Source organism: Mus musculus, chromosome 4, assembly GCF_000001635.26.
Source record: "Mus musculus strain C57BL/6J chromosome 4, GRCm38.p6 C57BL/6J".
NCBI lineage: Eukaryota > Metazoa > Chordata > Mammalia > Rodentia > Muridae > Mus > Mus musculus.
Genome location: NC_000070.6, coordinates 86,892,175 through 86,917,339, shown reverse-complemented (window position 1 = coordinate 86,917,339; position 25,165 = coordinate 86,892,175). Strand labels below are relative to the sequence as shown.

The following is a 25,165-nucleotide window of genomic DNA, read 5'->3' as shown; positions in this document are numbered from 1 at the left end:
ATCCTCCCCGCTGTCCCTTTCATCCAGAGGGCAAGTGTAACAGAAAGGATGAGATAGCCAGCAACGCCAGAAGGGGTGTGATAAATCATGAGCACTTGAGCCTGTCCTAGTTTTCAAAACAGTTCCATTGAAATGGCATGGTAGCTCAGATCTGTAGCCCTAGGGCTCTAGGAGGCCGACTCAAGAGGACTACACTGTGTGTTCAAAGCCAACCCGAGCCACAATTAAAAAAAAAAAATCCTACGACATAATTGGACCAAATACCTTTGGGGCCTTCTCAGTCTTACTGAGGGTCCAGGATGAAACTGGAAATGCCAAGGTGGAAGCAGATGAACCCAGAGTTAGATCTCAAGAACCTTAGCAAGATGTTCAGGGTGTGCTTGCCACTAGAAGGTAGCCTGTATTAAAGGATGCTCGAAGCTTTATGGGAAAATCCTTTTGTTTTTAGATTATCTTCACCTGTCTAAAGTTTCGGTTTTGCCCTTTATATGAGGATATAAATCCTGGCAGTGGCGTTGCCTTTAATCTCAGCACTCAGGGGACAGAGGCAGGCAAATCTCTGAGTCTGAGGCCAGATAATTCCAGGACAACCAAGGTTACACAGAAAACCCTTCCCTGTCTTGAAAAACAAAGCAAAACAAAAATCAACCGATCAAACAAACAAATAAAAAGACAAGAAAGAAAAGAAAAAAATAAGAAAGAAGTCTTTTAAAGGGAGACAGATCCTTCCTTATACACTACACTGAAAGCTTATTCCAAATGAATTAAAGATTTAAAATACAGACCTGTGAGATGTCACAGTAGATGAAATGATTGCCACCAAGTTTGATGACCTGAGTCAATCCCCAGAACTCACATGGTATAAGGAAAGAGCTGACTGACTCCCAAAAGTTGTCCTCTGACCTCCAAACATATACTACTATGGCATGTACATCCATATATATATAAATGTAAAAAAATGAATTACTTTTAAAATATTTAAAATATAATTTTAAAATGGTTTACTCTATATGTATGTGTCTATATGTCTGTGAGTATATGGAGATCTGTGCAGTACTTGCAGAGACCACCAGAGGGTGCAGGGTCCCCTAGAATGAGCGTTGGGGGTGGTTGTGGTCCACTCAACCTGGGTGTTGGAACTGAACTACAGTCCTCTATAAGAGCAGCAAGTGCTCTTAACTGCTGAGCCATCTCTCCAGCACCTATGCTTGTAATATATATTTCAAAAACTAAATTTTTATAAATTTTGATGGAAGAGGTTTGTCTAAGATTGGCACAGAAACCAGTCAAAAAAAACCCAGACACAGCCAGGCATGGTGGCGTATGCCTTTAATCCCAGCACTCGGGAGGCAGAGGCAGGCAGATTTCTGAGTTCGAGGCCAGCCTGGTCTACAAAGTGAGTTCCAGGACAGCCAGGGCTATACAGAGAAACCCTGTCTCGAAAAACCAAAATAATAATAATAATGATAATGATAATAAATAAAAGAATAAGAAACTAACTGTCGCTGGGCATGGTGGCACACACCTTTAATCCCAGCACTTGGGAGGCAGAGGATGGCAGATTTCTGAGTTTGAGGCCAACCTGGTCTACAGAGTGAGTTCCAGGACAGCCCAAGCTACACAGAGAAACCCTGTCTTGAAAAAAACCAAAAAGAAAAAAAAAAAAAAAAAGAAAGAAAGAAAGAAAAAGAAAAGAAACTATCTGTCCAATGTGATAAAGACCTGAAACTTATAACACCCAAATGTTAATCGTTATAAATGTTGTGTGAGCTTTGCTTTAAACTGGGGTTGGATGAAGAACAGGAAGGAAGGCAGTAGAGATGAGACCTGGCCTCCAAGAATAGCCACACGTGGCAGCCCCGTGTATTGTTTCTTATGCTTTGTAAACCTCTTCATCCTGGGTACAGTACCACACCTTTAATCCCAGCATTTGGGAGGCAAAGACAGTTGGATCTCTGTGAATTTGGGACCAGCCTGGTCTACAATCAAGTTCCAGGCTAGCCAGAGCTACATAGTGAGACCATCTCAAAATAACAGTTATCAACTAATGAGTAGTTAATGAAAATTTGCATTACAAACAGCACATAGCCACTGCAAATAAAAACACTAGAACATCAGAAGGTATACTTTGAATAAGGAAATGTGGCAAATTTGAAAGACTGCAATTAAATTACATCCTAAAGCTACCATTCAGATTATGTTTTGAAAGATATCTGGTGGCACTGTCTTTAAAGACATAAAAATAAGAACATATCTTTTTCCCTATGAGGTTAGCAAAGCTTTACAGCAGTTAATAACTCCCGAGTGTGTAAGCATGTGGGCTGAGCATCCTAAAAGAGTTCAGAAAAGGAATAGAAGAACTGGGCTAGAAGAGATGGAGCACTCGCCTAGCGTTCATGATGACCGGCACCGCCAACGTAAACAAAGCAAAGTCAGTTATGGTGGTACCTGTCTGTAATTCCAGACTCGGGACTGTGGAGTGAATGTGAGGCCAGCCTGGGATACGTAAAACTCTCTCACACAGGAAATAGACAGTTGGGCACGGGAGCATGTGCCTTTCATCTTAGCACTTTGGAAGCAAAGGCAGGCAGTTCTCTGTGGATCTGAGCCAACCTGGTGTGCACAGTGAGTTCTAGGCCAATTGGTACTACACAGTGAGATGTATTTTAAAGCAAAACACACACACACACACACGAATACTAAGACAGACAGATAAGATAAAATAAGGCCTCACTCTAATCCAGGCTGCCCACTTGCTTGTGATCCCCTGCCTCAGCCTTCCAGGTACTAAGATTGTGACCCTGTACTGGTACTCCTAGTTTATGCAGTGCTAGGGATCAAACCCCTATGCGAGGCAGACACTCAACAACTAAATCACATCCCCAGTTCAAGGCCTTATAGTCTCGAAGTCTTAGAAAAAAATAGAAAAATGTGTTGCTATCTTGCAATTTATATTACAATTTAACCTATGAAGATTAGAATCAATATGTTTTTACAGATTGTGTACAAAAGTGAAAAATTAGAAATGACAGAATATGGAGGTCAAGAGATGGTTTGGTGGGAGGAAAAAAAAGCTCTTGTTCTGCAAATGAGACCCGAGTGCAAACACTCAGTAGAAATTAGGACAGCTAGACAGATCTTAGGAGCTTGCTGGATAGCCAGCCTAGCTGAAGAGGCAAGTGTCTGGTTCAATAAGAGACCCTGTCTCGAAGGCAAGAAAGCAGAGAGCAGTGGACGAGAGAAACAGATGCCTGCTGTGGCTTTCCCATGCATGGACATGTTCATATGTTCATATGTGTTCACATGTATGCAACACACACCTACATTTGTACACACAAAGAACCTGGTACTTATTAATAGACAGATTGGCTAGGTGAATTAAAAGCACCCATGTAATGAAGCATATATACATATATATGTATATATATATATATGTATGTATATATATATTCATATACATAACATATAATCATATACATAGTAATATGTAATAAACAGATATCTTTACACCCTCACACATATGTGTAAAGAGTGATGCCCAGCAGAGTGGGAAGGTGAGCAGTGGAGCCGAGTTGGTACAGTGCTTACCTAACATGCATGAAGCCCTAGATTCAATCCTCAGTGGGGCATAAACCCAGAGAGTGGTGCTAAATACCTAGAATCTCAGTACTTAACAGATGGCGGTAGGACGATCAGGAAATCATCCTCACATATGCCATGAGTTCAAAGCTAGCCTGGGCTACATAAGAAACCATTGTCTTAAAGGAGGGGTGGGCATGAAGTAGATACAGAGTTATCTAACCCTTTAGTACTGCAACAGAACGTCGTCATCCACAAACACGTTAGGTCATATTCATAACTATTCAGTGTGGCATGTGGGGCGCATGTGGGCGCCTGTGGGCCTGGGCACATGCCTGACAGGAGTTTGGCCTAAGACTAGAATAAGCTTGCATTACCTATAGAAAGGTGCCATTGTGGTTTTCTAGAAACAGAATAATTTGCAAGTACATGGCTGTAGATAGATGGAAGAGATAAAGTTTTTTTAATTGTTGTTGGGTTTTGGGGTTTTTTTTTCAGAGTTATTTATTTCTGTATATGAATACACTGTAGCTGTCTTCAGACACTAGAAGAGAGCAGTGAAAGTGGCTGCTGGGAATTGAACTCAGGACCTCTGGAAGAGCAGTCCATGCTCTTTTTTTTTTTTTAAAGATTTATTTATTATTGTACATAAGTACACTGTAGCTGTACTTCAGACACACCAGAAGAGGGCGTCAGATCTCATTATGGGTGGTTGTGAGCCACCGTGTGGTTGCTGGGATTTGAACTCAGAGATGTTATGTAACTATGTGGTGCCGGCGGGCCTAGACGTCAGCATGTAGCCCTAGTTACCTTCTAATTCACAGATGCTAGCCTGCCTCCAGCTCCTAAATGTGCTATTGACGGTGTATGTCACCAGGCCTGGCCGTCCTTTTCTTCTTCACTTTTCATTAGCAATAAAGGAGACAAAATATTTTTTTCAGGAAATGTGTATGTATACTATAAAAATCTGCAAAGATATACTTCAGGTTGTTAATTATCTTTCTTGGAGGAGTAGAATGTTGAGAGCCGTTTTCTATATGTCTATGTTGTTTAAAACTGTTATTCAAAAGTTATTTCATGGGACTGGAGAGATAGCTAAATGGTTAAAAGCACTTGCTGGTCTTATAGAGGATGATTCCCAGCACCTACATGGTGGCTCGCATCTGGCTGTAACTCCAGTTCAAGAGGCTCCAACTCCTTCTTCCGGCCTCCTCATGTACTTTCTCCTGTTTTGCTGGAGTTTGAGGCGGTGGGGGGGGGGGGGGGGCTGCAGGGGCGGGGGGCGGGGGAGGGCGGGGAGGACGACCCGGTGTTCTGCCACTGAGATACCCCTCCCCCACCCCTCCCTTGCTTCCTCCCCTTCCTGGGCGTGGATTCTGTATGTGATTGTGTAGCCTCCACTTTCTCCCCTTTGAACTTTAGAGCCATTCCCAGGCTTCCCAAAATATAGATACTCTATTCCCTCATGATCAAACAGCGTGAGTGTTCAACAGCAGACTTCAGTCCCCGAGGCTTTATCTGTAGCTGTAAAAAGAATAGGTGTGACTGTCCCTAGATGACCTGCAGAATCCAAGCCTTCACCAGGCCTCCAGGGCCTTGAGGGCGTGGTTCCAGCTGAGAACCAGCTTGCCCTCACATCACATAGGCCCCAGCTCCCCTTCCCCCATCACCCTTCCAGACATCGGAGTTCAGGTTCCAGACTCAGTTTTCAGGCTCCCGCGCACGGTTAAGGAGCTGCCAACCCGCTGTGCAGCCTAACAATTAGGTCTTTGGGAGGGTTCGTTCTGGCTAAACCAGCTCCCTGGAGCCATTTTCACATTCTGCCTTACTTTTGTTTCTAAAATGTGTGATTTAGGAGAGGAAAGGAAAGAAGAAGGATCGGCTCTGTGCCCCTCCCCTGAGCCCACCTGGGCTCCTGGTCCGGAGCATGATGCCCTGCAGCTATCGAGGGCGCCAAGGTCAACACCAGCACCGCGGGGGCAGGAGCACCCCAGAGCAGGAGCTTACCACACACAGTGCAGGTAGGGGAAGTGAAAGGAGGAGAGCAGCTCACAGAAGGCTTGGTCGCTGATCCAGCAGAAGAGAGCCAGAGTCCACCAGAGGCCAGAGAAGAGGCCCAGCTTAAACACACGCACATTGTCACACCTGCGAGGGAGAGGGAGAGAAAGTCAGGGCTGGTCTCCACCGGGTTTGCTGGCTACCTCCCCTGGGTCTTAAAAGCTTCTCATCTGCTCCAGTTCCATAGCATTGGCCTCATTCTGAAGACAGCCTCATAGATGTAAACATCACATGTATGCACGTGACTCGATAACCTTCTCCATACAGGCTCTGACTCCTGATACATAGAGCCACCTACCATCATGAAAGGGTGCCCTGATGTCTAATGCAGATAAAAATATAGAAGTTCGTCTTCCCTCCTGCCTACAGACTCCACATTCCAGTTTCTTAGCTCTTCCTTCAGAATCCACCCCAAACCTGCCCTCTGGCCATGGGGGTCCAAGTCCCATCATTTCCTCCCTTCAGTGTGGCCACAAGACCCTATGTGTGGGCTCCCCTGCCTTTTGTTTTGTTTGTTTGTTTGTGTTGCTGGAGTTGTTGTTTTGACATTTTCTCTCCATACTTTGGCCCTCACTACCTTTGCTCACACTATGGTAGATACACTGTTCCTCAAACACCCCAGGCCTTGGCAGGAACGGGCCCTACAGCCTTCCTACTTGCTTGGCCTCTGATTAGAGTGTTCTGCCGTCACATAGCCTTGTATTTCATTTCTCTTCAAGTGTCTGCTCAGAGTCACCTGGGAAGCCTGTGCTGGCTTTAATGAGACCAGCTCATTGAATGAACACTTGGTCCCCAGTTGGTACTGGTTGGGAAGTTCAGAAGGCGCGACTTGTTAGAGTTAAGAATGTCACTGGAGGCCGAGCGTGATGGTGCACGCCTTTAATCCCAGCACTCGGGAAGCAGAGGCCGGTGGATTTCTGAGTTCGGGGTCAGCCTGGTCTACAAAGTGAGTTCCAGGACAGCCAGGGCTATACAGAGAAACCCTGTCTCGAAAAACTAAAAAAAAAAAAATTAAAATTAAAAAAAAGGAAAAAAAGAAAGGAACGAAAGGAAGGAAGGAAGGAAGGAAGGAAGGAAGGAAGGAAGGAAGGAAGGAAGGAAGAAAAGAAAAGAAAAGAAAAGAAAAGAGAAAGGAAAGGAAAGGAAAGGAAAAGAAAAGAAAAGAAAAGAAAAGAAAAGAAAAGAAAAGAAAAGAAAAGAAAAGAAAAGAAAAGAAAGAGAAAGAAAGCAAGCTAGCTCCGGGTTATCGATAGGAAAGTAGATTCTAACAACATAGAGGGTAGGCAGCTGTCTAGCTATTGTGCTAGTTCGGTCTTACTGTAAACATATAGGCTGTGAGTGTGTCTTTCATCTGTGAACTCAATAACCAAAGGCAGGGTAGAAACCCTGGGCCAGGATTTTAATAATTTCTACAACATGAAGCAGAGCAGAACACAGATAGCAGTCTGGAAAGCCATCTCAGCCAAATACAGGCTGCCAGCTCAGACCCACGAGCTGACTTCAAGTTGTTTGTTTCCACTGCTCCCAGACACCCCTTCCTTGGAACCCCTCTCCAAGCTGATGATGGTCCTCTGCAAGAATCTACACGAATGACCTGTCTGCAAGATATGCCGGTGTAATTGTTAGTAATCAGGGACAACCAAGAGGGACTCCAAGAGACTAACAATCAGGCATTTTCATAGCCAGCTCTCAGGGACCTGGTGACAAGATATATCATCACTAACTGCCCAGAGGTGACACATTGTTACCCCTGTCACATGTCCTCTTGGGCATGTGCCAAGGCCCTGGATTAAAAGCCATCTTTTCCCATCTCCCCCCTTCCCGCCCCATGCCCAGAGGCAGCCTCTGTACCTCTTCCCCTTAATCAACCTCCCACATGAGATCTGATGCTCCGTGTAACTTTGTCAAACTCGCACCCCACTTCCATCAGTAATAGTGGCACAAAGCATGTGGAGTAACCAACCAATATCTGAGTTAAGACCCACTCTATCAGATGGAACCCATATCCAACATTGCTTGGGCGGCCAAGAACCTGAGATTACCTTGCCCACTGACCTAGGGGAAAACCAAATACTACTTTTCTGCTAAAGGAACAAAGCAATAAAATGACTCCTAGCTGTTATACTCATAGATTCCTTGCCTTGCCTAGTTATCATAAGAGAAGCTTCCTCATGCAGCAATGCAAAGACTCAACAGATACAAAGACCCACCGGCAGACAATACACAGATTCGGAGACCTTGGAACACTCGGCCCTAAAAGGGGTAGCCCCATCAAATCCCTCCCCTCAGGCTTCAGGTAGCTAAGCTACTCTGTGCAAAAGGAGACAGAAAGCCAGTAAGAGCCAGAGGAGACCAAGGAAGAACACCATGGAAAAAAGATCCTTACGATCAACAAGACCAATGCTCCTCTGTGCTCACAAAGGCCCTGGCAGCTGTCCAGGGTCCACCCCAGACAGAGCTATAGCTGGAGTAAGCACACACCCACCCCAACCCAAAAGCCATCTACAAGTGATGGCCGCTTGCATCAAGTTGTATGGAGGTTTTTGACTTGTTTTTTTGAGAAAGAACTTAAAGTTAGGTGGGTTGGGGTCAGGAGAGGATCTGGAAGGGTATTGAGGAGGAAAAGAATATGGTTAAAACACACTTGAATTTAAAAATTGTTTTAAATAGGGGCTGGTGAGATGGCTCAGTGGGTAAGGGCACTGACTGCTCTTCCAAAGGTCCTGAGTTCAAATCCCAGCAACCACATGGTGGCTCAAAACCACCCATAATGAGATCTGACACCCTCTTCTGGTGTGTCTGAAGTCAGCTACAGTGAATTTATGTATAATAAATCTTTTTTAAAAAATTGTTTTAAATAAGAAAAAAATTCTGAAAAGAAACATTAAGTTTTCTCCAAGGGAGTCTCACTAGGGGACACAAACCACTCTTAAGGGTAGGTCCCATGCCCAGGGGTAGATGCCAATACAAAACAAACCTAAACACATCTTTAGAGGTTCTTTGTCACATAACGTTAAGCCAGGGCGCTTGTTTTTCTACCATGCAGATCCCTTGTGTATGTATTACAGCTTCCAGTTTGGAGTTTGTATAGGAATCCTGTGAGAACATATGTGAATCTCTGGATCTATAGGACTTTTTTGTGCTTTTTCATTGGCTCGGTTTTTTTTGTTTTTTGTTTTGTTTTTTTTTTTTTGGTTTGGTTGTTTTGACATATTCCAATTTCTTTGTTTTCCGTTTATCTTATTGGTTTTTAAATTTTTACATGTTTTATATTTTTATTTTATGTAATAAAATAAAATATTTTGTTATCTTTCTTTAGATATCTGTTTTATAACAGGAAACAGAAGAGATGTGGATCTGGATGGGAGGGGACCTGGTAGGAGTAAAGGGAGGAGAAACTGTAATCAGAATATACCGTACAAAACAACCATCTATTTTCAATAAGGGAGAAACATAAGTTGCTGCCTCACAGTATTTTATCACAGCAACAGAAAGATAACACAGAGCCCATTCCTGAGCACAATTTTAAAATAATCTCAAAAGCTACCACCTCCCAAGACCCTTCCTCCTTTTGGGGGAGGAGAGGGGGGAGTGTTAGATTTGGGGTTTTAGTTTTTCAAGGCAGGGTTTCTCTGTGTAGCCCTGGCTATCCTAGAACTCTCTCTATAAGACCAGGCTAGCCTCAAACTCACAGAGCTCTGTAGGCATCGTGTTATTGTGAGCTGTGTAAAGTCTATCCCTATGGTATTCAAACGCTGGTTTCTCTGCCCTTATATCTTGCTGCAATCTAGCTGTGCTATTCTAACCCCCAGGTCAAGAATCCCCCGTCTAAGTAAACAGTGCTCATCATTTACCCTCTGCCTTGTCAATAAAAGCTGGAAAAGCCAATGATCAGGCAACAGAGAGAATAGATGCAGGACTTCCTCCAGCCAGGGGAGGAGGGTGAGGAAGAGAGGAGTCACCATGAGGAAGGAGTCTGGAGAGACATCAAGGCAGAGTACACCTTACACCCAGAGGGCCAGAATGATACAAAAATGCAAATATCTCAGGGACTTTTGGATTGGATTAGATCATAGGACTGGAATATAATTATAAGTCTAGTAATTATACTATAAGTTGAAAATAAATCTTGGTCTTTCTATATCTTTATTGGGGAACTAGTTAGAAATTTTTTTAAAGCTACTATATTAGCTTGCTGGTTACATTTATATTCAAATTACCATTACAGAGATCTTCCCACCTCCGCCTCCTGAGCACTGGGATCAAAGGTGTGTGCCCCTGGCCCATTCCTCCTTTAATGTAACCTCTGGCATCTTCTATTTTGCTGTTGGTTCCCCTATTGACACTAGGGCTGTTCTCCAAAGCGTCCTCAGCACTAGAACAACACTGGGCATAGAAAAAGCTCTCAAGATTTGCTAAATGAGAAAGAGAGTTCTTACACACACTGAACAAATGTTCTGAAACAAATCCTACTTGTAGTGAATTGGCCTGGTGCAGCTTGCACCCTATTGCTAATATTGGGTCCCCCAGACTTGGAGTAGACATAATTCACCCTGCCCCCAAGTTACTTCTAATTGGTAAATAAAGATGAGGTATAGGTGAGGTTTAGGATTCCTGGGCTTGGGGTCGGAGGAAAACCACAAGGAGGGAAAAGAAGGTGCAGAAGGAGGAAGGAGAAGACGACATTGGTTAGGAGTCAAGAAAGCAGGGCCATGAGGGTTGGCCAACTGAAGTTAAGAGCAGCCCAGATGGAACACAGTAAGTATTAACTCGGGGTTATCTATATGAAAGTAGATTCTAACAGCATAGAGGGCAGGTATCTACCCAGCTCTTGTGCTATTTAAGGCTTATTGTAAATATGAAGGTTGTACGTGTCTTTTATCTGGGAACTAAATGGTAAAGGCTGGGTAGAACCCTGGGGTAGGATTAAATAATTTCCATAACACCTACTGGTTGCCTGAAACCTGCACCAGTTTTTTCCTTGTTATGGAATTGGTCCTAAAGTGGAGGGTTTCCACGCCTGGGAAGGAATTCCCAGTGAACCCATTGACAGCTGGGGACTAAAAAGGTTCTAAACCTTTCTTCCAGGACTTTTTTTCTGAGTCACTTTTGGTCTTACAAGGGGCTGAGCATCCAAGAAAAGGCTGAACTTGTATTTACTGAGCAAATGGACAGATGTCAAAGGTCCTGCATGCCACAACCCTTCCCACTGCCTGATAGAAACAGAAGCAAGCAGCTCACAAGCTCTGTTTAAAAACAAAACACACACACACACACACAAAATGCTCTCTTACAGGAAGGGTGAATGCCACCTATGAAAAGTATTTCCGAAGGAACAAATAAAGGCCAAAACCATTAACTTCATCTAACCTTGTCTGCTTCCTTTTGCAGGAACAAAAACATCGTGACCAAAATCAGCTTGTGGAGGAAAGGGTTATTTCACCTTACAAACTCCCAGGCCACCATAGAGGGAAGCCAAGGCAGTAGTAACTCAGAGCAAAACTCTGGAGGCAGAAACTGAACAGAGATCATGGAGGAATACTGCTTGCTGGCTTGCTCTTCACAGCTTGTCCCTCCATTGGGTTGGCACTGCTCAAAGTAGGCTGGGCTCTCCCACGTCAATCATTAATCAAGAAGGTGCCTCCCACCCTGAGACTTGCCTACTCCAGGCCAGTGTGATGGAAACATTTCAACTGAGTTTCCCTCTTCTCCCATGACTCCAGTTGGTGTCAACTTGACAAAAAACTTACTGCAAACCATCACTGTAACAAGATACCTGAGACAAGATACCCAAGACAAGTGACTTAAAAAGAGGAAAGAGTAATACTAATACTAGCTCGTGGTTTAAGAGGTGTCTGACCATGGCCACCAGGCCCTGTCGCCCTTGGCTCATCAGGGCAGGGAGAATGAGGCCAAGCAAAATTACTGACTTCATGATTGCCAGGAAGCAAAGAGACAGAATCAGAATCAGATAGGGTCCCATAATACATGGTGGCTCCCAGTGGTCTGTAACTCCAGTTCCAGGGGATTCAACACCCTCTTCTGGTCTCCGAGGGCATCAGGCATGTAAGCACATGCATGTGGCATGCAAGCATACATGCAATACACACACACACACACACACACACACACACACACATAGAGACAGAGACAGAGACAGAGACAGAGACAGAGACAGAGACACAGACACAGACACAGACACAGACACAGACACAGACACAGACACAGACACAGACACAGACACAGACACAGACACAGACACAGAGAGCAAGCAGAGCCACATTGTGGTGGCACAGGCTTTTAATCCCAGCACTTGGAAGGCAGAGGCAGATGGAAAGTTCAAGGCCAGCCTGCTCTAAATTGTAAGTTCTAAGCTAGCTAGGGCTACATATTGAGACCCTATCAAAACAAAAGAAAACAAAAGCCACTCTAGTCCTCTTCTGAGTAAACTACAGCTTCCCAAGAGTGTCTAGCCTGAGCCCTCTTTCTCCACCTCAGGCCTGAATTCCAATACTCCCTGAACTGCGCCCTCTAACGGCCATCTGTTCATATTGCATCCTCCCTGTAAGCCCCGAGGTTCTCCTTCACAGCACCATCACAAGCTAAAACAGTATATTATTTGTGCAGTTATTTGTCTCATGTCTGAAGGTCAATGGAACTAGGAGCCATACCTGTTTATTCACCAATGGATGCCCACTACCTAGCAACAATCCCTCACCCAAAGCAGGGTTTCAGTGACGTTTGCTGATGGATCAATAAACTAATAAAGAACAGGCACAATTTCAGCTGGGCGCCAGAGGCTTAGGTAGAACTATATTATGTTTATTTAATGTTGTTTGGTTTTGCTGCTGTTGAAACATGCAGTCCAAGCTGGCTTCAAAACCTCTATGTAGCCCCCCATTCTTACCTCTGAAGTACGCCCAGGTAATCCCAAGGATTAAAGACTAGGATTACAGACTAGCTAAAGCCAGACTAGGCTATATAATAAAGTGTGATCAAAGGACAGGAAAGGGAAGAAACTGGAGGGGAGGAAGGATAAGAAAGGGAATCTAAAGAAAGGGAAACTAAGCCAAGTGTGGTGATGTCAGCACGCCTTTGATCCCAGCCCTTAGGAGACAGAGGCAGGTGTACCTCTGAGCTCAAGTCCACCCTGGTCTACAAAGCCAGTTCCAGGACAGCCAAGACTACATAGGTAGACCTTGTCTCTTACAAACGGAAACAAAAATGTAACTTAAAAATGTTTTTTCTACACATCATTACTTTATAAAAAGTTTCCATGAACACCCAACCTAATTACATTTAGAAACGTTGGCTTAAGGATCACAGGAAAACGGAGCAACATGGCAGAGATGTAGTGAAAGTAAAGTGCCAGTCGGGGTCACTGGAGGTTGGCAGAGTAGAGGGAAGTCAGTGGAGAGCCAGAGCCCAGAGTGGTGCCTCTGCATCTCCCTCTATTCCGGAGGATGCAGGTCCTGCTACAGCTGCTGATCAGGATGCCCAGGTCAACTCAGGACTGCCCCAAACCTGACTCCACCAGGTTCTAGTCTCATTGTCATGGATTTCATCAGAGCATCAAAGTGAGGTCAAGTTTCAGAAGGAAACAAGCAATGCAAAACGAATATATGCAACAGGACCAGACTTCCAGATACACCCTCACCCACCCGAGAGCAATACCCACTATTTCTTCTCTTACCGTTCCTTGATTGGTTTTTGGGTGGGGTGTTTTGTTTTGCTTTTGAGACAGAGTCTCACTCTGTAGACCTGATGGATGTCCTGAAATTCACTATGCAGACCCAGCTGATCTTGAACTCACAAAGATTTTTCCTGTCTTTGCCTCCCTGGTGTTGGGATTAAAGGCACGTACTGTCACACCCAGCCTCCTTTATTGTATTCCTAAGGTGTTTTTTAAAAATCATTTTTTTAAAGATTTGTTTTATTTGTTTATTTTATGTATATGAGTACATTGTAGCTGTACAGATGGTTGTGAGCCATCATGTGGTTGCTGGGAATTGAACTCAGGATCTCTGCTCACTCCAGTCCCGCTCACTCTGGCCCAAAGATTTATTTATTGTTATATGTAAGTACACTATAGCTGTCTTCAGACACACTGGAAGAGGGCATCAGATCTCATTACAGATGGTTGTGAGCCACCACGTGGTTGCTGGAAATTGAACTCAGGACCTTAGGAAAAGCAGTCGGTGCTCTTAATCTGCTGAGCCGTCTCTCCAGCCCCCCTTAAGGTGGTTTTAAGTATAAAATAATTATCTGGCCTCTGTGGGAGAGGAGGTACCTAGTTCTGCAGTGACTTGAGGTGCCAGGGTGGTTGGTACCCAGATGGGACCTCCCCCTTCTCAGAGATGAAGGGAATGGGGGAGAGGCCATCTGAGTGGGAGACTGGGAGGAAAGGGGCGGGGGGGGGGGCTATGATCAGGATGTAAAGTGAATGAATAAATAAATTAATGGAAAAATGAATATAATAATTATTCTTAAAAGGAGGAAAGTTGTGTTTTAAAATATCATTTAAAAATGTTTAGGTGTTTCTACTTTCTGTGTATGAGCACTTTGCCTGCATGTATGTATGTGCACCATGTGCATGCCTTGGTATGCAAAGACTCCTGAAGACAGTGTCTGGGTCCCTGGGACCGGAACCATTGTAAACCATCATGTGATAGTGGGAATCAAAACCCAGCCTTCTGTCAGAGCAACAAACAAGTGCTCTAAACTGCTGAACCTCTCCAGCCCCTGGGAAAAGTTGGGTTTGTTTGTTTTTAAAGATTGATTTATTTATTTATTTTATGTATGTGAGTACACTTTTACTCTTCAGACACACCATAAGAGAGTATTGAATCCTATTACAAATGGTTGTGAGCTACCATGTAGTTTCTGGGAATTGAACACAGGACCTTGAGAAGAGCAGCCAGTGCTCTTAACCACTGAGCCATCTCTTCAGCTCCAGAAAAGCATTTTAAATGCAAGAGAGTCTCTTAGCAACATGATTTAAACATCCCAAAGTTCAGCACATCGGGTCATGACCCTGAATCAGAATAAACTTTCGTTTTCTCCTGGTGAGAGAAGGTTCAGAACCAACACTGAACTCTACAGGCCAGACACGTTTCAGGAAGGAACAAGCAGAGAGATTAAGCACAGTCCTTCCTCTTTGTCCCCTAAGCAAAGCAAGGCATGGGAAAGACTGGCTTGGCGTGACATGTCATGTGAGAGCAAACAGGGAAGACACTGGAAGGAAACGCACAGAGCGCCAAGGGCATCCTTTTTCTGGGAATATCACAAAAGCAGGGAACCTTTCCTTTCCTTTTCCTTACTGGAGTTTGGGTGGTAGCTGAGTTACAGCAGGGAACAAAGAGCCCTGAGCCCTGTCCACTCAGTATCCCTCTGTCCCTGTGTCAAGCAGAAGTCAAACAATGCTAATGGCTTTCTAACCATGGTGGCAGTGGGTGCTATAAAGGAGGGCCATAGGAAGATATATAAATGGCTGAGCCCCAAACTAGAGGACCAGCAACAGTTAATCATACCAAGGGTCAGAAACAGGGATGTGTGAGCAAGGCTGGAGCCAGAGGGACCTGGGTTCAAGTGAAGACAAAGAAGTCAGCATGGTGGAGAACAGACAGAAGGCGGAGCGTGTGCGTGTGTGTGTGTGTGTGTGTGTGTGTGTGTGTGTGTGTGTGTGTGTGTGTGTGTGTGTTGCGGAGTTGGGTTGGGGGGCAGGGGAAGGAACAACTTATAGGGGGCAGCAGAGATGCGAAAGACTGAGGTTTATGGGAATTGGCATGCCAACAAGCAGAACAGGGACTGAAACCAGAGGAGATGTTCCAGGAGGGATAGCTTCTGACTTGGACATCTGGACACATAGTACTCCCATTTAGCACTCCTGGAAACACTACAGAGAAAACGAGGGATAAGAAAGACAGGGGAAGAACCTGACTTTGTAAACTTGAACTCTCAATACCTGTGACTCCTCTAGGAGTCAAGTACGCAGTTAAGTAGATTGGGGACTAAAGATAAGAAAGACTTCCTAAACCCTGGTGTGGTGGCAAACACCTTTAATTCCAGGAGACAGAGGACGGCCTACAGAGCAAGTTCCAGGACAGCCAGGGCCACAGAGAGAAATCCTATCTAAAAACCAACCAAACAAACAAACAACATTTAGGGTCTGGAAAGATGGTTCGGGGTTAAAAGCACTTGGTTGTTCTTTAAGATGATCCAGGTTCAATTTCCAGCAACCATCTCCAGTTCCAGGGAATCTGATACCTTCTTCTGGTTTCCCCAAGTACCAGGTATGCAAGTGATATACAGACATATAGACAGACAAAGCACCCATACACATAAAATATTGTTTTATAATTTTTAAAAATTTTAAATTTTTATTTTTTTAATTACAGGCACTCTCATTTCACACTTAGAATTTCAGCACCAGAGAAGAGTGGAAAGATCACTATGAGTTAGCCTGGCCAGCCTCAGCTACATAGCAGGAAACGATGTTTTAAAATCAAGACACTCAGTGTTCATAGTAAGAGAAGTATGAATTCAAATGCATTTTAAAGTAACTACATGCACATGCCTGGTACTTGCAGAGGTCAGAAGAGGGTGTCAGATGCTTAGGAGCCAGCTTTTAGTTGCTGGAAACAGGACCAAGTACACCTGGGAGAGCAACAAGTGCTCTTAACCCCCCAAGCCATATCTCCAGTCCCCATAAAATGTTTCTGGAAGGGCTGGAGAGATGGAGGTTAAGAGCATTTACCACTCTTGTAGAGGACCAGATCTGGTCTGAGCACACCTGTCGGGCATCTCATCTCTTGATCCTGGGGATCAAGCTACTCTTCTGATCTCTATGGGCTCCTACATGCTCACGGTGTAATGCATTCAGGCATATACATATGCACATGAAATAAAATATATGGATTTTTAAAAAATATTTTTTAAAAACATGAATATATATATGTATGTATATGTATGTATATATATATATATATATATATGAATATGAACCTGAAGCCTTCATCTACAACTTCCCAGAAGAAAATGGTTGGTTACCCAGGCAACAAAAGACAGGAAGAGTGGTACCCACCTCTTCAGCTCTGCAACAAGCAGCGCAGTGCATGGAAGTCCCAGAATCATCAGGGAAATATTGTTGATGGCGGGCTTGATAAACGCCAAGCACGTTGTAATTGCAGACAGGACACACACCACTGCCTTGAACCTGCCCCTAAGTCAGTGGAAGTAAAGAAAATCCATTGACGAAGGAAACCATGCTTGTTTGTTTCACACACTCCCCCAAACTCATGCTGAGGACTTGACCCCAAGGCCTTGCTCACGCTCCCGTTGCTCATCACTATTGGTGAGGTGCAGCCCCTACTATCTGTGCAAATTGAGAACTTCTACACCAATGATTCTCAACCATCCCAATGCTGTGGCCCTTTGATACAGGGCCTCATGTTGTGGAGACCCCCAGCCACAAAATTATTCCATTGTTACTCTGTAACTGTAACTTTGCTACTGTAATGAATTATTATGTAAATATCTGATGTGCAGGGTGTCAGATATGTGACTAGGTCACAACTCACAGGTGGAGAACCACTGTGCACTGAATACTGTTAGGTCACAGATGAGCCACATCTAAAAGCCATCCTCTCTGCTTCTAGGAGCTGATGGCTGGGAATCAAAGACTGAAAACATTTAGCTAGGAAAATGGTTAAGCCACAACCAACCTACGTCTCTAGGGAGGCAGTGACTTCCCTGCTTCTGTCTTTCTGTGTTTTATCAGATCTGCAGGACTTGACAAATCCTTTCTTTATAAGCCAGACACAGTAGCATAGAGTATAATCCCAGAACTTGGAAGGTATAGGCAGGAGGATCAGGACTTCAAGACCAATCTCAACTACTTAACATAACCTGTCTCAAAAAAAAAAAAAAAATCTGTAAAGGGTCTGAAGTATTTTCAGTTTTGCGGGTCCTAAGCTCCTTGCCCCAGCCACTCAGCTCTGCCTTTATAAAGTTAAGTTCAGAAACGGGCATGCCTACATACTCATAAAACTTCCCAGAATCCATTTAGCCCCACGCAGTTCTACCAGGTCAAAGCGGATGACTTTTATGAGACACCAGAGACCATTAATAAAGAATAAACATTACTACTTAAAAAAGAAAAAAATTCCTATGTGCCCAGCCTACAAAACTAGAGGTTTTGTGAAAAAAAAAAATCAAATAAGGTATTTCCTGGCAACGTGTAGGTGTAGCATGAAGTGGGGCTTTGTCTTGACAGGATCTTAACTTGATAGACGGCTGGCCTTCAGGGAAGTGGAGCCAGCCAGAAGCGGCCGACGTGATCCTGAGCACGCTGCTTCCTCTCTCCGGGGACTCTGTTTCTCATCTATAGAGCAAAAAGGCCCTGGCCCAACCACTCTCAGAGGCCTCTTCCATGACTTAAATTAGGGAGAGCATGATTGTCCTGTACTTTCTGTTATTTGTCAGAATTTGTTTTGGCCAAGAGCCCTGGAACAGGTCACCGTTAGGAAATGGATTGGAATGAAGTTCTATTATAAAAAACTCAAAAAGCATTGACCCTTCAAAATACAGATTTATCTTCTAAAGAGGAAAGGCATTTATCATCAAGGCACAGGAAGTCATTGATCAAGCTGCCAACCTTCTGACTGGAATGAGCAGGCTCGGTAGCCCTGAACCAGAGGGGAACAGCCCTATGTGAAAGGAAGCAGGCAGCAAATGATCAGGAGCCTCGTGTTTTCTTCCTGACAGACCAGAACTTTTCAGCTACCGGAAGCAAGGCTGCCTGTCCAGCATGAGGTCAGCACAGCCAGCAGCACCAGGCTCATGGCCTCTCGGGCACTGGTCAACTCTCCCTGCAAGCCACGGCTAGCGGGGCATTTTGCTGGTCTCTTTCTGATCCCTCCATCTTCTCTCTTTGTCACAGGACAAGCCCATGTGTTTCCTTATCCTCTCACCATATACCATGTCTGTACGTTGTTTTACCCTCTGGGCTTCACACACACACACACACACACACACACACACACACACACACACACACACCTTTCAATTGGAAACATATAAGCAGAGACTTGAAGGCTAGAGATACAGCTGAGTTAATATAGTGCTTTTCTAGCATGCACGAAGCCTCAGGGTCCATCCCTTATGCCTCAAAACCTGCGTGTGCTTGTACACATTTGTGATCCTAGTCCATGAAAGGAGGAGACAGGAGGATTAGAAGGTCAAAGCCATCCTCAGATAGCAAGCTTGGAGTCACCCTGGGACGGATGAGACTGTATTTCAAAGAAAGGAAGGAAGAAAGGAAAGAAGGAAGAGAGGAGAGGAGAGGAGAGGAGAGGAGAGGAGAGGAGAGGAGAGGAGAGGAGAGGAGAGGAGAGGAGAGGAGAGGAGAGGAGAGGAGAGGAGAGGAGAGGAGAGGAGAGGAGAGGAGAGGAGAGGAGAGGAGAAGAAAAGGGAGAGGAGAAGAGGGAAGGGGGAAGAGAGGGAAGAAAAGAAAATTTCAAAGTATAGCGCCTCCCAAACCCAGTGGAATGGAAGCTCCAATCACAGGTTACAAAGAGGAATACAGTAATTAAAAGCACAGACATTTCAGATGGACAGATGGACTCACAAATGCACTGTTCAGTGTCTGTGGGGCCTTCATAAGACGCTTAACTCTTCTAGACTTTCCCACTGCAACTGAACCACTAACGCCCATGACATTCTTGAGAGCACAACAGTGCTTAATACAGAGCTCAGGTGTGTAATGTGCCAATAAGAAAAAAATACTATGTTAATAATGTCACTACTTGAGCAATAATCTGAGCATTTGGGAGGCTGAAGCAGGAGGATTGCTTTGAGTTGAGGCCAAGTAGACTCAGAGTGTGACCATGCCTCAAAATGAAACAGAACAAAGCAAACAAGACAGAAAAAAAAAATGTTACTGCTGATAATATCTCCTGACGGAGAGCAGGCTGGCCAGCCATTGTAATTCCCTTGAGGCTCCATATAAGACTGCCAAATAGTTTAAAGGCACAAGCTTTAGGAGACAGTGGCAGACACCTCCCCATACTCGGTCCAGAGGGAGTGGAGGAATGTGCTGGACGACAAGGACATCCTGTGCACACGCACAATTTTGCAACCAGTCGAAGTAAACAGAGGTCACACGGCCATCAGAAAGCCAGCCCAGCCCAGCCTACTAGAGCAAGAGTCACCAGAGGCCCTAGGTATTAGAGAGCCAGAAATTTCCAGAATTGAGGGGCCGTGACAGTGTGTGTTCTAACTGTGATGACAGGTGGTCCCGACAGCCCACAGAGTCTCGTGTGAGCACTCACGGTGACTGAACTCTTAGAACCCCTTTTTCCGTATTCCCCAAACACAAATCTAGCAACCCAACTTCCTGACCATTAATAATAAAGAAGCTGTTACTGTTACCATTAGCTACCCCTTAAAGAGGAGGTTTAACTGATCCTGTTTTTTATATTTAGTACTTGATACTGTCACCTTTACTCCTGTAAAGTGAGGCAGATTTTTATGAAGGATAAAACCATGTCCATAAACTCTGAGATGTCCCTTGAGATGGCTAGGACTCACTAGTGTCGACCATGAGAAAGCAAACATGGCTACTTAAAGCAGCCAGCCCTTGCTATCCAATATGCTACAGTACTTGGCCTGGAAGGGCCTCAGGGAGCTCACCCAGTGAGCATCAGGCCCGGATACTTTAAGCTTCCAGCCTTCCATGTGCTAAGACAGGCAGGACCTAGCCTGCTTCTTGGCCACTCAAGACACTAAAAACAAAGTGGACTCCCAAATGAAGGCTGGCTATAGGTTTTGTAAGAATGAATCATAATAGTACATGTGAGGGTTATTTGTAAAGCATATTCCAGTAGCCTATAATAACCCCCACCTTTTTTTTTTTGCTTACTTTGTCTGAAAATAAAAAAATATCTAAATTTATAAATAGTTGAGTGTATATTCTGAAGAGTCCTAGGATTTCTAAGTAAAATGAGACTGTGTTTTTTCCTAACCTATCGTATTGGTATGATGAACACTAACTTTCTATAGATAGTGTTATCTTTGGTGCTGTTTAGTTTCTGTCAACTAGACTCACTTGAGAAGAAACCTTAGCTGAGAAGGTAACCCCATCCAGTTGGTTGGTAGCAGGCCTTTGAAGGCATTTTCTTGATTAATGATTGATGGAGAGTTGGGCCTAGCCCACTCTGGGATGTTGGGCAGGGGATACTGGGAGGTCTAAGGAATGTAGTTGACTGTAAGCCTGGGAACAGGCTAGAAAGCAGCCTTTCACCAGTCTCTGTTTTAGCCTGGAGACCTGCTCTGACTTCCTTTCATGGTGGAATACAAGCATAAGCTGAAAAAAACCCTTCCCCTGACCCACAGAAACCTAATTAGGACATCTTGTAAATATATATCCAGATTTCTATTTTATAGCGGCTTCTAGCACTAAGTCCTCATTCTCTGAGAAGCAAGTGTAGTGGCTATTCCTGGTTGTCAACTTGACAATATTTGGAATGAACTACAATCCGGAATTGGAAGGCTCACCAGTGACCCTTATCTGGAGGCTTGGAGATCCTTATCTGGATCTTGGTATGGAGATCTTGAGCCATAGTGGCTATGGATTCCAGAAGATTGAATCTCCGAGTTTAAGGAACACACCTTTAATCTGGGCTACGCCTTTCATCTGGGATTAAAGGTGTGGTGGAACACACCTTTAATCTGGGCTCCACCTTCTGCTGGAGACAATATAAGGACATTGGAAGAAGGGAGTCGAGCTCTTGCTCTTGCTCCTTCGCCTGCTTGCTGCGTGAGACTGAGTAACTGCTAGATCCTTGGACTTCCATTCACAGCTGCGACTGAACCATTGTTGGGAATTGGGCTGCCGACTGTAAGTCATCAATAAATTCCTTTACTATTTAGAAATTATCCATAAGTTCTGTGACTCTAGAGAACCCTGACTAATACAGAAGTTGGTACCAGGAGTGGTTCTAGAGTAACAGAAGTACAAGGATGAATCTTTTAAAATACTGGAATTGGCTTGTTGATCCACCAGCACTTTCAAATATTGAAACCTCTCCAGATTCTCTCCCTCCTGGGAGCTCAGAGAATTTTGAAGACCCATGGTTGAAACTATATTCCGAACTTAAAGAAGCTAATGCCCTTGATTTTCTTAATGAATTAGGTGATTCAGTGCACAAAGCTTTCTACAAGATGGGGAAAAAATCGGAAAATGATTTTACTGGCTGGCTGCTCTTAGTATCTGTGGAAAAAATGATGAATGAAAGGAAGGAGTTGTGTGATAAAATCGAAAGGCTCCAGACACAAGTAAACGATCTAAAAGTTGCTAAGTGTGTCCTTGAGGAGAATCTTCTCTCTTGTAGCAATAGAGCTCAAGTTGCAGAAAATCAAACAGAAACTCTCATTGTAAGGTTGGCTGAACTACAGAGAAAATTCAAGTCTCAGCCTCAGAGTGTGTCGACAGTTAAAGTAAGGGCTCTAATTGGCAAAGAATGGGATCCTACAACATGGGACGGGGATGTGTGGGAAGACCATGTTGAAGCTGAGAATTTTGAATCCTCAGATTCTCAAGGGTTTGCCCCACCTGAGGAAGTAGTACCCTCAGCCCCACCTCTTGAAATAATGCCTTCCCCACATGAGGAAATTAATTTTGCAGAGTCTGCTCACGGCCCACCAATAGTTTCTTCTAGAGCCTGGTTTACTGATGGCTCTGCACGTTATGCAGGCACCACCCAGAAGTGGACAGCTGCAGCATTACAACCCCTTTCTGGGACAACCTTGAAAGACACAGGTGAAGGGAAATCTTCACAGTGGGCAGAACTTCGGGCAGTACACATGGTATTACAGTTTGTTTGCAAGAAGAAATGGCCAGATGTACGATTATACACTGACTCATGGGCTGTAGCCAATGGATTGGCTGGATGGTCAGGGACTTGGAAAGATCACAATTGGAAAATTGGTGAGAAAGACATCTGGGGAAGAAGTATGTGGATAGATCTCTCCAAATGGGCAAAGGATGTGAAGATATTTGTGTCCCATGTAAATGCTCACCAAAAGGTGACTTCAGCTGAGGAGGAGTTCAATAATCAAGTGGATAAGATGACCCGTTCTGTGGACAATCAGCCTCTCTCCCCAGCCATCCCTGTCATTGCTCAATGGGCACATGAACAAAGTGGCCATGGTGGTCGAGATGGAGGTTATGCTTTGGCTCAGCAACATGGGCTTCCACTCACCAAGGCTGACCTGGCTACAGCTGCTGCTGATTGCCAGATCTGCCAACAGCAGAAACCAACACTGAGCCCCAGATATGGCACCATTCCTCGAGGTGACCAGCCAGCAACCTGGTGGCAGGTTGACTACATTGGACCACTTCCTTCGTGGAAAGGACAGCGTTTTGTTCTTACTGGAGTAGATACTTATTCTGGTTATGGATTTGCCTTTCCTGCACGTAATGCCTCTGCTAAAACCACCATTCACGGACTGACAGAATGCCTCATCTATCGTCATGGTATTCCACACAGTATTGCTTCTGACCAAGGAACTCATTTCACAGCCAGAGAAGTACGACAGTGGGCTCACGATCATGGAATTCACTGGTCTTACCACATTCCCCATCATCCTGAAGCAGCTGGGCTGATAGAAAGATGGAATGGCCTTTTGAAGACGCAGTTACAGCGCCAATTAGGTGGTAACAGCTTGGAAGGCTGGGGCAGAGTTCTTCAGAAGGCAGTATATGCTTTGAATCAGCGCTCGATATATGGTACAGTTTCACCCATAGCCAGGATTCATGGATCCAGGAATCAAGGGGTGGAAAACGGAATAGTTCCACTTACTATCACTCCTAGTGACCCTCTAGGAAAATTTTTGCTTCCTGTCCCCATAACTCTAGGTTCTGCTGGCTTAGAAGTTTTGGCTCCAGAGAGGGGAGTGCTCCTACCAGGAGCTACAACAAACATTTCATTGAACTGGAAGCTCAGACTTCCCCCTGGTCATTTTGGGCTTCTAATGCCCTTAAACCAACAGGCTAAAAAAGGAATAACAGTGTTAGGAGGGGTGATAGATCCAGATTACCATGGGGAAATTGGATTACCTCTTCACAATGGTGGTAAGCAAGATTATGTCTGGAGTGCAGGAGATCCCTTAGGGCGTCTCTTAGTACTACCATGTCCTGTGATTAAAGTCAATGGGAAACTACAACAGCCTAATCCAAGCAGGATGACAAAGGACGCAGACCCATCAGGAATGAAGGTATGGGTCAATCCTCCAGGAAAAGAGCCAAGACCTGCTGAGGTGCTGGCTGAAGGTGAAGGAAATACAGAATGGGTAGTAGAGGAAGGTAGTTATAAATACCAATTAAGGCCACGTAACCAGTTGCAGAAACGAGGATTATAAAGTAATATGAATGCCCATTGTAAATTTACTAATGCGTTTGCGATTGTACGAGGGCTAGTTATATCATGTTAGGCGTATTTACAACCTTGTTATTGTTTCATGTGAACATGAGATATTATTTGTGTCAAGTTGACAAGGGGTGGATTGTAGTGGCTATTCCTGGTTGTCAACTTGACAATATTTGGAATGAACTACAATCCGGAATTGGAAGGCTCACCAGTGACCCTTATCTGGAGGCTTGGAGATCCTTATCTGGATCTTGGTATGGAGATCTTGAGCCATAGTGGCTATGGATTCCAGAAGATTGAATCTCCGAGTTTAAGGAACACACCTTTAATCTGGGCTACGCCTTTCATCTGGGATTAAAGGTGTGGTGGAACACACCTTTAATCTGGGCTCCACCTTCTGCTGGAGACAATATAAGGACATTGGAAGAAGGGAGTCGAGCTCTTGCTCTTGCTCCTTCGCCTGCTTGCTGCGTGAGACTGAGTAACTGCTAGATCCTTGGACTTCCATTCACAGCTGCGACTGAACCATTGTTGGGAATTGGGCTGCCGACTGTAAGTCATCAATAAATTCCTTTACTATTTAGAAATTATCCATAAGTTCTGTGACTCTAGAGAACCCTGACTAATACAGCAAGGTTCTATAATTAATTTCATCTTCTCTTAAAAAATTTTTTTTGCAGTGCTAGGACTTGAACTCAAAGCATTATGCATGCTACACAAGGGCTCTGTAATAAACTATACTCATACTCATCTCTCATTTTCCTCTGATCCCCTTAGGTAGGGGTGTGGGGGGGGGGCACTCTCACACACTCACGAGTTTGTGCACACATGTGCCTGTGTCGGTAGCCTGCGTATGAACTGTGTATCCCCTTGCCTGAGTGCTAAGATTACTGATAAAAATTCTGAGGGCGGGCTGGAGAGATGGCTCAGTGGTTAAGAGCACTGACTGCTCTTCCAGAGGTCCTGAGTGCAATTCCCAGCAACCACATGATGGCTCACAATCATCTGTAATGAGATCTGGTGTCCTCTTCTGGTTTGTCTGAAAACAGCTACAGTGTACTCATATAAATGAAATAAATAAATCATTAAAAAAAAAAAAA

General features: G+C 44.4%; 1 protein-coding gene across 6 annotated transcripts in view; it reads right to left on the bottom strand.

Moving 5' to 3' along the window:
- The window catches only part of Acer2 (alkaline ceramidase 2), a 58,177-nt gene that overhangs the window by 15,185 nt on the left and 17,827 nt on the right, over positions 1–25,165 (bottom strand). For 2 of the 6 annotated variants that reach the window (XM_006537877.4, XM_011250012.3), the window contains exons 4-5: positions 16,721–16,858; positions 5,633–5,724 (exon numbers count right to left, since the gene is read on the bottom strand). In XM_006537877.4, coding sequence (XP_006537940.1) covers positions 5,633–5,724; positions 16,721–16,858 — 230 coding nt within the window. Of the gene's footprint in view, positions 1–5,586; positions 5,725–16,720; positions 16,859–25,165 lie in introns of all 6 variants that reach the window. The other 4 variants (NM_001290543.1, NM_139306.3, XM_006537878.4 and 1 more) reach the window with 3 other exon arrangements.